This window comes from Acipenser ruthenus, chromosome 24 (assembly GCF_902713425.1).
Source record: "Acipenser ruthenus chromosome 24, fAciRut3.2 maternal haplotype, whole genome shotgun sequence".
Taxonomy (NCBI): Eukaryota; Metazoa; Chordata; class Actinopteri; order Acipenseriformes; family Acipenseridae; genus Acipenser; species Acipenser ruthenus.
Genome location: NC_081212.1, coordinates 26,727,897 through 26,742,122, shown reverse-complemented (window position 1 = coordinate 26,742,122; position 14,226 = coordinate 26,727,897). Strand labels below are relative to the sequence as shown.

Below are 14,226 nucleotides of genomic sequence, written 5' to 3'. Positions count from 1 at the left end.
GAATACGCGGGCCGCACTTCTGCAGGTTACTCACAGTCTCAGTTCCCTCAAGACGCTCCGCAACCTTTAAATAAAACCCCATCTCCCTGAAACAGAATGGATAAAGAGATGGTCACAGTAGCCCCCGTCATTTTTGCTTTCAGAACTTTTAATGAAAATGCTGGTAAAATAAAAATGTCATAAGACTGAAAGAACTTTACTTTAAGGGCTTTTTTGTTTTAATAACTCAGAGGAAGTATTTCAAACAACACCGGCATACATGAAACACATAAACCCAGGCAGGAAAACAAAGTAGAAACAAAGTGCAGTTTTCCGCAGCAATACACATTTTTTTAAATGATCTGTTTGCTTTTTGCAAACTGACTGTACGTTATTATTACCCTCTCTTAAAAAATGTTTTAAAAATAATTCAGAAAGTAAGGATTTTAAAGCAGTGCAGTGAGTGTGCAGTTTCAGGGGATTTACAGATGTTTTCATGTACAGTGTGCTGCTGTGATGAAGATATCAAGGGCTATGGAAAATGCCCTGATTTAGTATTTTCTCTGAGCAGTGTAATATCCTGCATTGCAATTCCCTCAGATTTCTCCCCATTGTGCGTGGGAGCCTGTTCAGTGAAGATAAAACTGCTGCTTACTGCGAGGGAGCCTCTAGAGCTCTGCTTCACCCGCAAACCCTGCTGAAGCCGGGCAGCTGGGAGCCTCTGTTACAGAATCGAGCCGCTCACAGGGATTCTCGAAATCAAAGTTAATGCCACGTTTCCTTTCTGCTGCTGACAACAGCACTTCCTGCCTGACGCTGTTTGGGCTAGATAGCTTGCAAGCAAAGCAGACAACTTGACAAAACTGTGCGCTGGATTACGTGGTGTGTTTATGTTTCCCCCCCAGAAAATCTTATTACCTGCGCTCAAATAAAGAGAGATTCACATAAAAAAAAACATATACAGTACATGGGAGTGGAAACTGTGCAATTACAAGGGACATAGCAATAAAGAAAAGGAACCCTTTAAAAACAGAGGGTGCACACAAATCCAGAGGAGTGTGGTAAAGGCTGGAGGCTCGGGATGGTGCATGTACCTATATGACTTTCTTCAGGTCTTCATTTCAGCTCACTTTAAAGAGAGTCAATAGCTGTTGGTTGCACGCGGTTATTGCACTAACACACTGTGCACACCTCTGTTTTCTCTCTATCTCTCTCCCTCCCTCACTGCAGGTATCCACTGTGACAATGTGTGTGTTCAAGGTCGCTGGGGGCCGAACTGCTCCATCTCGTGCAACTGTGACAACGGAGGATCGTGCTCCCCTGAGGACGGGACCTGCGAGTGCGCACCTGGGTACAGAGGGGCCACCTGCCAGAGAAGTAAGCACAGAGCCACGCATGCATCCACTCCGGAATGGAGCTTGAAACAAAGCACGATTCACTGCATGTTCAAGAGCAGCCGCTGGGGGGATTTCTATTGAACTAGATAACAAGCTGCTGAGTCGAAATCCGTGGAGGTTTTGATTGAGAAGCTTGGCATTAGAACAGGAATAAAAAGAACCCCTTTGATGTTTTGCAGCAGGCCTGATTGATTGACCCCCCTGATTAGCGGTAGCAGGTGCAATAACTGCATTGCAGCTACACTATGCTGACTGTTTTATTATTGCATTATCAAATACATTATCAAATGCAACAAGCTGATGTGATGAGGGAAAAAGAAACCTGCTTTTTGAATGGTGTGGTATCGTCACAGTTACAGTAAGTTCATAATGTCCACTCTCCAGTTATTCTGCATATGTTTTTCACCTGCCTTTTCAATTTGAAACCCTGCATTCTTGACCCTATTGAAATCCATGTTTGCTTTTTCGCTTACCCTGACCTATTTAGAAGACCAAAGTTTCCCTTGACAAGTCAGTCTAAATGTATTCTACCCGACAGGGAGAGAAGCTTTATTGTTCTGAAATAAGGTAACAGGGGCTTAGCTGTGACGTTTCCAGCTTCTGCTAGCCGGGGAGAGCCATTATAAAAGCAGGAGTGCTCTATCCATTTAAAGAATCTGATTCTAAAGAGAAATGCAGGGTGGAAACGGGGAGCCCTCCTCGGCCCCTGCCTCGCAGCCTGAGAGCCGATGCACACAAGAGCACGTCCCTGGAAGGGGGCTGAGAGATCTGGTGCCCGAGGACATGCAGGATTCAGAACGCAACTCTCACCAGCACAGCAGGTGCTCTCCCGTCAGGCCGTGGCCAGAGCTGCTTTGCTGTGACAGTGGAAGCACAGACCTTTAGGTCATCAGTGAATTCACAGCACGTTTATTTCAACAGGGAATGTCAACCTGTAATAAAGTGCCACAAAGCAGGTGTGTTTTAAACAAAGAGCTTTCAAGAAATAGTTTCCACTCCGATACCCCGACAGCACTGCAGCATCTGGGCTCTGACCCTCTGTGCCTGCTTTCTGCATCATTTTCACAATGATTGGCTAAAGCACAGGACAGGGGTAGGGTTAGACACTGTGGAACTGATGCCCTCTGATGATTTAAAGGTTTATATAGCCTTCTATCGGGAAAATATCAGTCCTGTGTTTCCTTAATTGATACTAAATTGATATTTGCAGATCAGAACAAACCAAAACAGCCAAGCAGGTGTATTGGTCCAGCTTTCCCCCTTGCTTGGTGACCGGGATGTTATCTACTGCTTTGAATGTTTCAAGTAAAATCGAATGCCACTTGGTATTTATTGTGTGCTCGGACAAAAGTTTGTTCTTCCCAGGTTAAACAAAAGCTAATGAAATGGTTTGTTTCTCTCCTTCCAGTCTGCTCTCCCGGGTTTTACGGGCACTGCTGCAGCCAGGCATGCCCGCATTGTGTGCACAGTAACGGGCCGTGCCACCACATCACCGGGCACTGCGAGTGCCTGCCGGGGTTCTTCGGCTCCCTCTGCAACCAAGGCAAGTGTTTCAGGCAGCAGCTCTCCTCCAATACACTGTGCACTGGCACTCGTTACACTAGCACAGCACCTACTGTACTGTACACACTCCAAACCAGCACCTACTGTACTGTACACACTCCAAACCAGCACCTACTGTACTGTACACACTCCAAACCAGCACCTACTGTACTGTACACACTCCAAACCAGCACCTACTGTACTGTACACACTCCAAACCAGCACCACACGTACTGTACACACTCCAAACAAGCACCTCCTGTACTGTACACACTCAACCAGCACCACACGTACTGTACACACTCCAAACCAGCACCTACTGTACTGTACACACTCCAAACCAGCACCACACATACTGGGTAATTATTCCCTAATAATTATTCGTGTTAAGGAAAATTAAGACAAATCAGAAGAAACATTTTTAACATGCTATGTTTAAAGTGCATTCTGCCATGCTCCACATTGCAATCCAGGGGAACTGGAGTCACATTTAGAGACTTGGAGTCACATTTAGAGACTTGGCGACACATTTAGAGACTTCACACATCTAGCTTATTAAGCTTGTTCTGAGCAGGCCTGTGTGTGGGTTGTAGTTTCTAATGACTGTCTTCCTGAGAAGCTACACCACACTTTGGCGAATCATTAAACATAGATTAAATATAGATATTACTTTTCATTATAATTAACTGGGCTTTGCATGAATTAAGACATGAGAAGAAATATATAAAATTCACTTTCATGGATTTGAAAACTGTCTTACAAATACAAAATCTAATAAAACCACCAGCACTTTGGCTGACCTTCATTACTTTGTAAGGGTTTATCATTAGTCTAATCAGTGGCCTGCAGACACACAGCCTTCCACTAAGCCCAGGTTCTAGCTGCTCCCTTTGCTATTTACAGTTTGGAAGAAGGCTTAAGTGACCTGCTGTTTAGAAATGTAAGAGAAAATTTAAAATGGAAATGGCAAGTGAAAACTGGCTTAGAGAACATTAAGAGAGTTCTAACACATTTATTGAAAAATAAGCTGATCATTAAGTTTCGCGTGACAGATGCTTTTTGAATAATTTAATTTCATAAACTAATTTCACACAGATCCTGTTTTCTGAATTTGCATGGCGTTCAGACAGAAGTATTTTTGTAATTTCTGCTGTCATTCTGAATAACAAGTTATGTGCTTTTAAAAATCCTGCTCTGCGTATTGAAATAATGACCCATATGCGGTTTAATTTAAAATTAAACCTCTAATTTAAAAAAATGGCATGAAGTAATGAAATATGCACCTTATTAAAAATGTACACAAATCTGATTAGTAGTCCCTAATGTTCTGTTCTTTCCTCTTCTCTGGGTAATATCAAAGCAAATCATTTTCAAGTTTATATTATTCATAATTAAGAATGTCCAAAAAAGAAACGTTCTTCATTTTAAAAAGTTTTGTACCAAGCATCTTGTAACTTGCTGCTTGGCATCCCTTTTTTTCCACTCCATGTGTAGAAGTGTTTTGTGGATGTCTCTGTAAAGAGTATTTGGTTCGGTGCGCCCTGTGATTTGCACACATGCAGTATTCATTGACGTTGGCTCTGTTCTGAATGGTGCTTTGTCCCAGCAGTGTGCGCCACTGGAAAGTTTGGAAAGAACTGCGCCGAGGTCTGCTTGTGTACCAACAACGGCACCTGCAACCCCATCGATGGATCCTGCCAGTGCTTCCCAGGCTGGATCACAGAGGACTGCTCCCAGTGTAAATATCACCTGCTTAGTAACACAGTGTGCAGAATGAACCGTGCAAATATCACCTGCTTAGTAACACAGTGTGCAGAATGAACCGTGCAAATATCACCTGCTTAGTAACACAGTGTGCAGAATGAACCGTGCAAATATCACCTGCTTAGTAACACAGTGTGCAGAATGAACCGTGCAAATATCACCTGCTTAGTAACACAGTGTGCAGAATGAACCGTGCAAATATCACCTGCTTAGTAACACAGTGTGCAGGACCAGAAGAATAAAAAAAGAGCACATCCTGTAATCGTAACCATCATCTGTCATCTGAACACCAGTATACAGAAGTATAAAAACACAAGAAGACACAGCCAGGGATGGAAATGAGACTCCTATTGCACAGCAGTTTCATCCATTCCAGGTTTTATTATCAGCCACAGTGTTTAGGTGACAAGCTCACAGTAAAACCAGGAATGAATCACACTGCTGTGCAACGTGAGTCTTATTTCTGTCTTATGCTGCTGGAATGTCCTAGAAGATGTGCAATGTTTGTGTATGAAGAACAGATGGACACACACACATTATTTCATCTGAAACCAAGCCCTATTGTACTGTGAATGCAAGTTGTCAGGACTGTTGAGAATGTGGGTAACTTTGCTGTTCCTTTGCTGTGATAGCCGAGGTGTGATTGGCAGTGGCTGATTGTAAAATGAAATTTTCTTAATTGAAAGTGTAATTGAAGCTAGATCACAATGGGGAGTAATATCCTATCTCTTTGAAACATTACTTAATGCAGAAGCAGGGGGCTGCCGCATTACACATCTGTCATATAAAGTTATTTAAATTCTCTGATAAAAGATGAAACGGATAGAACATTTTTTTTTTAATTATTATTTTACCTCTGCAGCAGCCATAGAATCGAAAAGTGTGTCACTAATATTTAGAAGTCAGTTTAAAGACTATGATGAAATGGGTAATTAGCAAGTCAGTCAGTACTAGTGTACTCCAGTAAAGCTGTCCTTGTATTGGAACCGCATTGAGACAGATGCACCAGGTGAATACAGACACGCACAGCAGTCTGCAAAGTTATTACATCTCCGCTTTGCTTCTGCTGTTTTCATTTGTTGTGCATATGAAATCAAACCAACTGCAACTGAAAACTGTCAAAATAGTCTATTTAGTGATTATCTGATTTCATTGATGCCGTTAATAAGCCACACGTGCAATTCATTTAAAATAGAAAGAGAGAACATCACATGGCCACAAATGTTAAAATGCATGAGGCTAGAAGTTGTTTCAGATGCCTTATTAAAGCACTAAGTGGTCTAACACTTTCATACAAGTGCCTACTGTTTCTATATCCCCAATTAGTGACCGGAAATGGACAGTGTCACGCGGTGAGGTTTTAACGCAGGTAGGCGCTGCATATACATGACAGATCTTGAGATGTAAGGACAAAAAGCACGAGGGAGGGGGGGGCGATTTCTCAATTTATTTATAAAAGGTAATTAAATATTAAGATAAAAGAAAGAGAGATATTTATTTGGAAACGTGGTTTGCGGTTAGGAGAAATGCTGTGCAAAACTGCAGCTGTATTTGAGATGTTTGGACACTGAAAAGTCACAGGACAGAGTTGTATGCCTATATGCATTACAGCACAGCCCTCTCAATGCTGTGCTTTAACAAGGACTCCCTCCTCCTCTGTGCAGCCTGCCCCCCGGGGTATTGGGGCCCGAACTGCATCCACACGTGTAACTGCCACAACGGAGCCCTGTGCAGCGCCTATGACGGAGAGTGCAAGTGCACTGCGGGCTGGACCGGCCTCTACTGCACACAGCGTGAGTTCAGGCCTGGCGTTATAGGAGAAGCACTGCCACCTAGTGGGAGAATGAGGAAGCACAGCTTTGAGTGACCAGAGTTTTTAAATCATTCTGTGTGGTTTAAAATGAGGTACAGTGTATATATAGCAAGTTCCTAAACAGATGCGAGTTGGGGAGTTTGATATGAAGCCAAAAAAAAAAAAAAAAAAAAAATCTCTACATGATTAAGAAATAATATTTTCGTTAATGAACCAAAGTTAAACCGCATTTTAAAATGTTCTTTATTTTGAGTTTGATTTTACACATCTGTGGTTTGCTAGTGATCCGCACTGTGATTGTCATGCTGGCTGTTGATTGACATGGGTCCTGTGTTGTTAACCCTGTGTGCCCCTGTGCTGGTCGCTCGCAGGTTGCCCCGCAGGGTTCTTTGGGAAGGACTGTGCCCAGGTGTGCCGCTGTCAGAATGGGGCAGACTGTGATCACATCTCCGGACAGTGTGTCTGCCGCACAGGCTTCATCGGCAGCAACTGCGAGCAGAGTGAGTCCCGGAGAATCACACAGCCACTGCTGTACATTCACAATGCTTTTTATATCCTCCTCTAGTCTACCAGTGCATTACCCCACAGAGCCACTCTCTGCAATTCCCTTGCCTCATATATAGTATTTGACATGTCTAATGTATAGGCATGGTTTAACATACTGAAAGCGAAGGACATGTTTAATTAACAACAGTTTAAGCTTTCAAATGTTGTTGGTTTTACATGGGCATTCTGTATTAGGCTGTGCTTTACCCTGCATGCAACTGCACAGACTGAACTTTCAGTACAGTAAACTGCAGTAAGACTGTTCCTTTTGACAGCTTGTCTTCCTCTTCGTGGTTTCAGAAGAGAAGCCTGCAGGTGTATAAAGAGCTGCACTGTGTAGCTGATGGCAGTGCACTGGAGACTGGGAGACCTAATGAAACAGAAAGCAGAGGGTCTGTGGCACACTGACCACACCCTGAAATCCCAGCAGCAGTGAATGGCGTGTTATTAGATCCACAGTGTTGACTTTCCAGAGGCCAAACCCTGACGGAGTGTGTTAATAAACGGGTCGAGGACCCCACCCTCTGTAATGCATCACACAGCATCTCCCACCCTCTGTAATGCATCACACAGCATCTCCCACCCTCAGTAATGCATCACACAGCATCTCCCACCCTCAGTAATACATCACACAGCATCTCCCACCCTCTGCAATACATCATACAGCGTCTCCTGACCTCCAGCAGGGCTCAACGAGGGCAGCCACCACCTGCATCGCTGCACCTGCTCAGCACAATGCCCCACACGCACAGCAGAGCCAGTGTTCTTTACAATGAGCAAACACACAGCCTGATGCACGATGTCTTTTCAAATACACATGCGCAACAGTGGCACCTCTAGCGTGTGTCTTTTAATAGGTTATATGGGCTGGGCCTGTCCCTCATAACCCCTAAGAGATCTGGAGGTGCTCATTCTGACACTGTGAGAACGACCTTGCCTTGGCACAGGAATGACAGCCATGAAAAGCATCTGCTGTGTGTTTATTAACCCCAATGTGAATGCTGTGCCTACGTTAGTCGCTGCACTGTTTGGTCGCTGCACTCCTTTGAGATGGTGTTATTTTCATGATGCAATCTGTGCTTCCTGCTTCCTCAGAGTGCCCCCCTGGTACGTTTGGGTACGGGTGCAAACAGCTGTGTGAGTGCATGAACAATGCCACCTGTGACCATGTGACAGGGACCTGCTACTGCAGCCCCGGGTTCAAGGGGATCCGCTGTGACCAAGGTGAGAAAGAGGATCACAAGATGACGAATGAGTATTTACTGAACACTGCCTTCATATTGACATTAATGAGCAAAACTAAATGAATAAATTATCAAGTTAAATAGAGAGAGATTGGGCCTGCATGTGATGTTTGGCCAGATGGATGAGCCTAACCCGTCTCTCCTCCCTCCTCTCTCCCGTCTCTCCTGTCTCTCCTGTCTCTCCCCTCCTCTCTCCCCTCTCCCCTGTGCAGCGGCTCTGATCATGGAGGAGCTGAACCCCTACACTAAGATCAGCCCGGCCCTGTCTGAGAGGCACTCCGTGGGGGCTGTGGTGGGGATCATCGTCCTGCTCCTCATCATCATGGTGCTCCTCAGCCTCTTCGTCTGGTACCAGCAGAGACAGCGAGAGAAGGGGCATGACATGCCCAGCGTCTCCTACACCCCTGCCATGAGGATAACCAACACAGACTATTCCCTGTCTGGTGAGGCACTTTGACAGCATTCAGTGTCTGCATTATCTCCTTGGGGGGACGTGAATACAATATCATATTAGTATCATATATTGTAGACACAAAATCTTCAATGTCGCAGACAAGAATATAAAGATGACTGAATGGTATATACCAGGTGACTAGCATTCACTTACTAAGCACTTTCATTAGTTGCACACCTGTATTTAGAATGTTTAATAGTCTCAGCTGTGCCTGTCTTTTTCACTACGGTATTCACAGTGTTTTTCTGTGGTGGCTGAGCTGGCTGGCCTGGTTCAGACTGTCAGTGTGCATTGTGTTACTGGGACTAAAGCTCCCTGGTAACGCAGCGCCATCACGGTTAGTTCCCACTTTTTTTATAAGCACCTGGTTGCAGGAGGAGCTTCCTTCTGTGTAATGAATGAACCCGCTGATTGAAACTACACTTACAAATATACAGGTTCAAATAAGTAAGGAGAGCACAGATTTGAATGTATAATCTATATTGCAGACTATATAAAAAGCAGCACTGTCTTGTTTGGTGTGATCAACATTGCTTTTGCAGGTGATCAGCACAACTCCCCAGTCTCCTCTGAACAGCCGCTTGCAATTTCTACTTTCCAGCTAAATGCCACCAGACGCCCACTCACGTCAAACACCATCCAAAGTTTCGCTAACAATCTTTTTTTTCCCCAGACATTCTTTGTAGAAACAACTTAACATTTTAACCTCATGTAACGAACCCTTTTATTTTTCACTGATCTCTTTTCTATGCACTCTGATTTACCCACAGAAGATGGAACAGAGTTACTAACAGGAGACTTTCTAGTTGGAGGCACCATGTATCTGGACTGTGTGTGAGTGGGTGTGCTGCTCCCTGTTGTATCGGCTGCAGTGCTGTTTTGTGCTGACTGTGTGAGTGGGTGTGCTGCTCCCTGTTGTAACAGCTGCAGTACTGTAGACTTGTTTTCTTCCCAGATGCCTCTCAGAGTACTGGCAGTGGTCAGTGCTTCTGGAACCCGAGCTATCATACTCTGTCTCACTGTGGCACCGCCTCTCGCTTCTCCAACAGCCTGGATGGGAACACCGCAAGTAAGGTACACGCTGTGAAATGGTGTCCATTATTTAAAAAAACAAAACAGACAAGCAATGGACTGTATACGATCAATGTGATCTCATGAAGCGTAAAGCCTGTTTGCAACTTTCACCACCAGGTGGAGCTGTGAGCACATTTTTAAATCCTAATCGATTTAAATCATTCTGCCAAAAATCCAATAGTGTGGCTTTAATACTATAAAAAATATACTCAGATTATAGCACCTAACTGTATTTAGTGTATGGTGATTGTTGGGCATAAATAGACCTTTCTTGTGACTAATATTTAGCTGAACACTGTGACACCCATTGCCATGGTGCATTGGAGCTGGTTACATACAACTCCCTGAACCAGAATCTTGTTTGTACCCAAGATCTGGGATCCATCCATGTGACATCACCAGTTATGCAAGAAATGTCTTTCACTTAAGGAATTTAAGAAGTGCAGCCTTTGCCCGATACAATAAATAAGAATGTGAACCAGAATGCTTTAACTGAGACAGGCCTTTACTCACTCCTGTCTCTGATGTCCTTTGCAGGTTAAAATCACTGACCGGGAGCATGCAGACTGGAGACCTTACTGCAATCTGAATGATTTAGGTCAGTGAAGCCTCACACAGACACAGACACGCACACACACGCTTGCATTCCTATATTTGCAAGGGCCCTGGAACTAGGGGTGTGGTAGCACCCCCTTAGCTTTGCATGGCTGCCATCATATGCAGGGGTTACAGTTCTGTTCAATGGCATTCACCCCCACTTTAAAAATGGTTCCAGTGCCATTGTATATTTGTGGGGATTTCTCATTGACTCTCACTATATTTTTATTTACTGTTTCTAACTCCAGTCAGACAAAACTCCACACAGGGTGAAAGTCGACAACAAACGAAATATTTTGGCACATTTTTTTGAAGGCATATTTAGTTCTTAAAAACGTGTTTTACAAAGTCCCCGCAACGTCGTTTTTTTCAGGAGTTACTATCTTTGTGGGGACATTTTCTCAAATTGTGTCTGCACATTGATAGTAATACCTGCCCCCCCCCCCCCCCACACACACACACACTTCACTGCAGTCAGTGAATCCACACAAACACGCACATGCACCCACACTTCACAGCAAGCTATCATTAATCCTCTACAAGCTCATACTACTGCTTCTGCATAATATATAAATGCAGTCTGTAACAATGCCCCTCACTGGTGGAATGTCTTCTGCTCTGCAGGTAGCTGTACAGTGTTCAGGACTGTCTGTTACTCTGCTATTTCTTCCAGCAGTAATGCTGTAATAGTGAGACCTCTTACTGTGATCATGCGTCTGCAATCCCATTCTGATCACATAAAGCGCTTCATCCAATAAGGTCATAGGTTTCCAATCGAGTGAACAGCAAAGGATGTGCTGCATTACATTGCAGTGTGTGCGTGATTCAATTAGCCAGCGATTCTATTAAGCACTTCATTGAAAAAATAAATAAAGAATTCAACATTGGCAACATAGCAGAATCATTTCTAGGTTTCCAACAGTTGGTGTAGCCCCTCCCCAAGGAGGACTGTGGAGAATACAGGAGGCAGTAATAACAAGTCTGTTCTTGAGCAGCTTGTACCTAAATACCTCCCTGAGAGTCTGAGAACATAGTTAAACAAATAGCTTGCAATCCTAGCAGTGGTGTTTTGGGTGTGTGAGGTGCAAACACGGTGCCAATAGACATGGCTGGGTTTTCCAAGCTTGTCAAGCTCTCATTTGCTTCTCAGAAGGGAGGCACACGGGTAATACGAAGGAAACTGACTCGGTCCTTTATTAATCCTTCTTTTGCAGGGGCTGGTGGAATGGACAGACGTCGCAACACTTACACTGTTGAGCAATGTTTCAAAGGTATAGTATTAAAGTATAGCCCCGTATTAAACATTATTAGTATTTGGTATTTATTTGCACAGCTTTTCAAAGTGTGTCGGTTATATTTTATACAGACACAGACACACAGACACAGACACACACGTACTTCCAAACCGAATATGAAGCAGACTTTTAAGTTTGATTAAAAGCTGCGGTCCTAGTGACAAACCTTAATAGTATGACATGATTTTATATTGAGTTTGTATGAAATAAACATCTATTAATGAAACTTCCACCCCTGCAGTGTGTCTGTTACAATCATTAGAAACTAGAAATGAGAAGAAATAAAAGGTGTTGAGGTAGACGGTGCTGTAAAAACCACAGCAGACTGTGTAGAATTGGTCAAGTTGTGTTTTAGCATAAACCACAGCTAGGAACCCCATTGCCAAAAGATTACCAGGGCAGCTTTCAAAGTAACGGATTTTCATCTGAATGGACTCCCTGGTATAATACAAAAAAAAATATTAAACTAAATATTTGAGACTGTATGTACACATATGAAATGGGATCTTTAGAAGAGCTAAAAGGCTCTCCGAATCCGAGCCCCACTCTGGTATAATATATCACCAGGGGTGCTGTAATCACACAGCCACACCCATACTGTCAGGCATGAGTGCCTCATTAATACATTCTTTGAGTGGAAAGAGACTTTCATAGCATGACTGGATGATAAAGAAAATAAGTACACCCACACTACATAGCATTTCTATAATCTCTCTCACAAACACATACATACGTGTGTGTGTGTGTGTGTGTGTGTGTGTGTATGAGTATATATATATAAATACACCCACACTACATAGCATTTCTATAATCTCTCACACAAACACATACATACCTATATATATAATTATATACACACACACACACACACACACACACACTCTTGTACACGTATTAAACGTAACCTGTCAGTGGATGTGTTTCAGCCCTCCCCTCTTCCTGCCTGATTGTGGGTTATCTGCTGTGCTAAAGGAAGCTTACATTCACAGCTGCTCGTTTTTTCTTTGATTTTGTCATCTTCACATTCCATCGGCATTCCAGCAGTGCAGTGTTCCCATAAAGCCCTCTGATGGAGTGATAGAGCTGAAACTCCCTGTGACGCACACCGGAACAATGTCACCTTCCTCCAGACTGCTTGTGCTCTTCAGAGTGGAAAAGCAAAGTCACACATGAGGAAGGCAGAGCAGTTCAGTGACTGCCGCCTCTTATCTGCAAGCACATTACAGCTGCATTCATTTTGATTTGCTGTGCATGTTTACAGTGTAAGACAACTCCAAATGTCATGATGTGTTCCTTATGCAACCAAACTAACTCTTGAACCAGTATTACCAGCACAACCTCCATCTCTGACTGATTCAGCCTGATGATCATTCTTTGGCTGGTCATAAAACTAACCCAACTGGCGTATCATCCACAGCCGTTTTCAAAGCCAGAAGAGTTTTCAAACGATTTAGTGTTTGCAACAGTGCAAAATGAGCACCTTTATCCTCTCAATGGGGTGAAAGAATTATAATTAAGAATGACCTGAAGGAAACCTAAAAATAACTTTTTTTATACCAGAGAAAAGCTCAGGTAATCTGTCCCACTGTGCGTTTGTGTGTGTCTGTGTTGCATGTCATAATTCAGTTTCTGTAAAAAGTCTCTCTCTTTGCAGGTCCAATACCAACCACCAGGGGGCTACCTGTACACACTCAGCATGTAATCAGTCATGTTTGTTTACTGATTCATCTTCCCTCATACACCCTCCAAAGGGAGGACTGTGCTGTATTTATTTGGTCCCACGCACAGCTGACTGCAGATAATGTATCTGAGCGGGCAGGACGACGTCAGCTAAATTTGTTTCACTTTGTTTTTTTTTGTTTTTTTTTTACTGTGTTTATAAATACAGTTTATGTCCAAAGAGAAGGCATTTAGTGTCTGTTACTCCATGCTCCTGAGATTGTTTTCTGCTGGCTGGTCATGTGCAGTGTACCTGTTGCAGTTTGTTTTGTGTATAATGAGGGTTTTCTGACGTTACTGCACAGCTGCAGAAGATACTGGAATCATTGTGTCACTGTGCATCCAGAATCACTGTAGGTGTCTCATACATATCAAAAAGAGAATCAAATTGAAGCAGTGTCAGCTCCCTCCGTCACTGCGAGAGCAGGGCTGAAACTGAAAGGACTCGCTTCAGAGATGAAGCGCCTCATCTTTGTAAAAGACCTGTTGTTTATGTTTTGAGAATGCCAAGAAATCGGTTTTGTATTGCAAGGGAATAATTTGTGTTCGCAATTAGGGTTACCACATTTCCAGAGTGAGAATCCGGGCCATTTCATTTTCTTCAATTCACTGAAGCAGTAGCGACTCTGAAGGGGTTAACAATGGCTGTGTTAATCAAAACACTGGCTGGTGGCACTTCCAAGATTTTTTTTTTTTTTTTTTTTAAACTAGCCGTGGTCCAGGAAGTTAAACAGAACATGAATATCAAACACATAATCAGAATTATTAAACAAGTAATCCATACATTTCTTTATTTTATTTT

The 14,226-nt window shown here is 43.3% G+C and overlaps 1 protein-coding gene across 4 annotated transcripts in view; it reads left to right on the top strand.

Annotated features, from left to right (window-relative positions):
• LOC117429889 (multiple epidermal growth factor-like domains protein 11) overlaps window positions 1-14,226 on the top strand; it is a 79,694-nt gene that overhangs the window by 62,204 nt on the left and 3,264 nt on the right. For 2 of the 4 annotated variants that reach the window (XM_058999037.1, XM_058999038.1), the window contains exons 16-25: window positions 1,210-1,356; window positions 2,785-2,919; window positions 4,528-4,656; window positions 6,347-6,475; window positions 6,867-6,995; window positions 8,137-8,265; window positions 8,498-8,728; window positions 9,695-9,813; window positions 10,351-10,411; window positions 11,625-11,681. In XM_058999037.1, coding sequence (XP_058855020.1) covers window positions 1,210-1,356; window positions 2,785-2,919; window positions 4,528-4,656; window positions 6,347-6,475; window positions 6,867-6,995; window positions 8,137-8,265; window positions 8,498-8,728; window positions 9,695-9,813; window positions 10,351-10,411; window positions 11,625-11,681 — 1,266 coding nt within the window. Of the gene's footprint in view, window positions 1-1,209; window positions 1,357-2,784; window positions 2,920-4,527; window positions 4,657-6,346; window positions 6,476-6,866; window positions 6,996-8,136; window positions 8,266-8,497; window positions 8,729-9,694; window positions 9,814-10,350; window positions 10,412-11,624; window positions 11,682-14,226 lie in introns of those variants that run through there. The other 2 variants (XR_009308443.1, XM_058999039.1) reach the window with 2 other exon arrangements.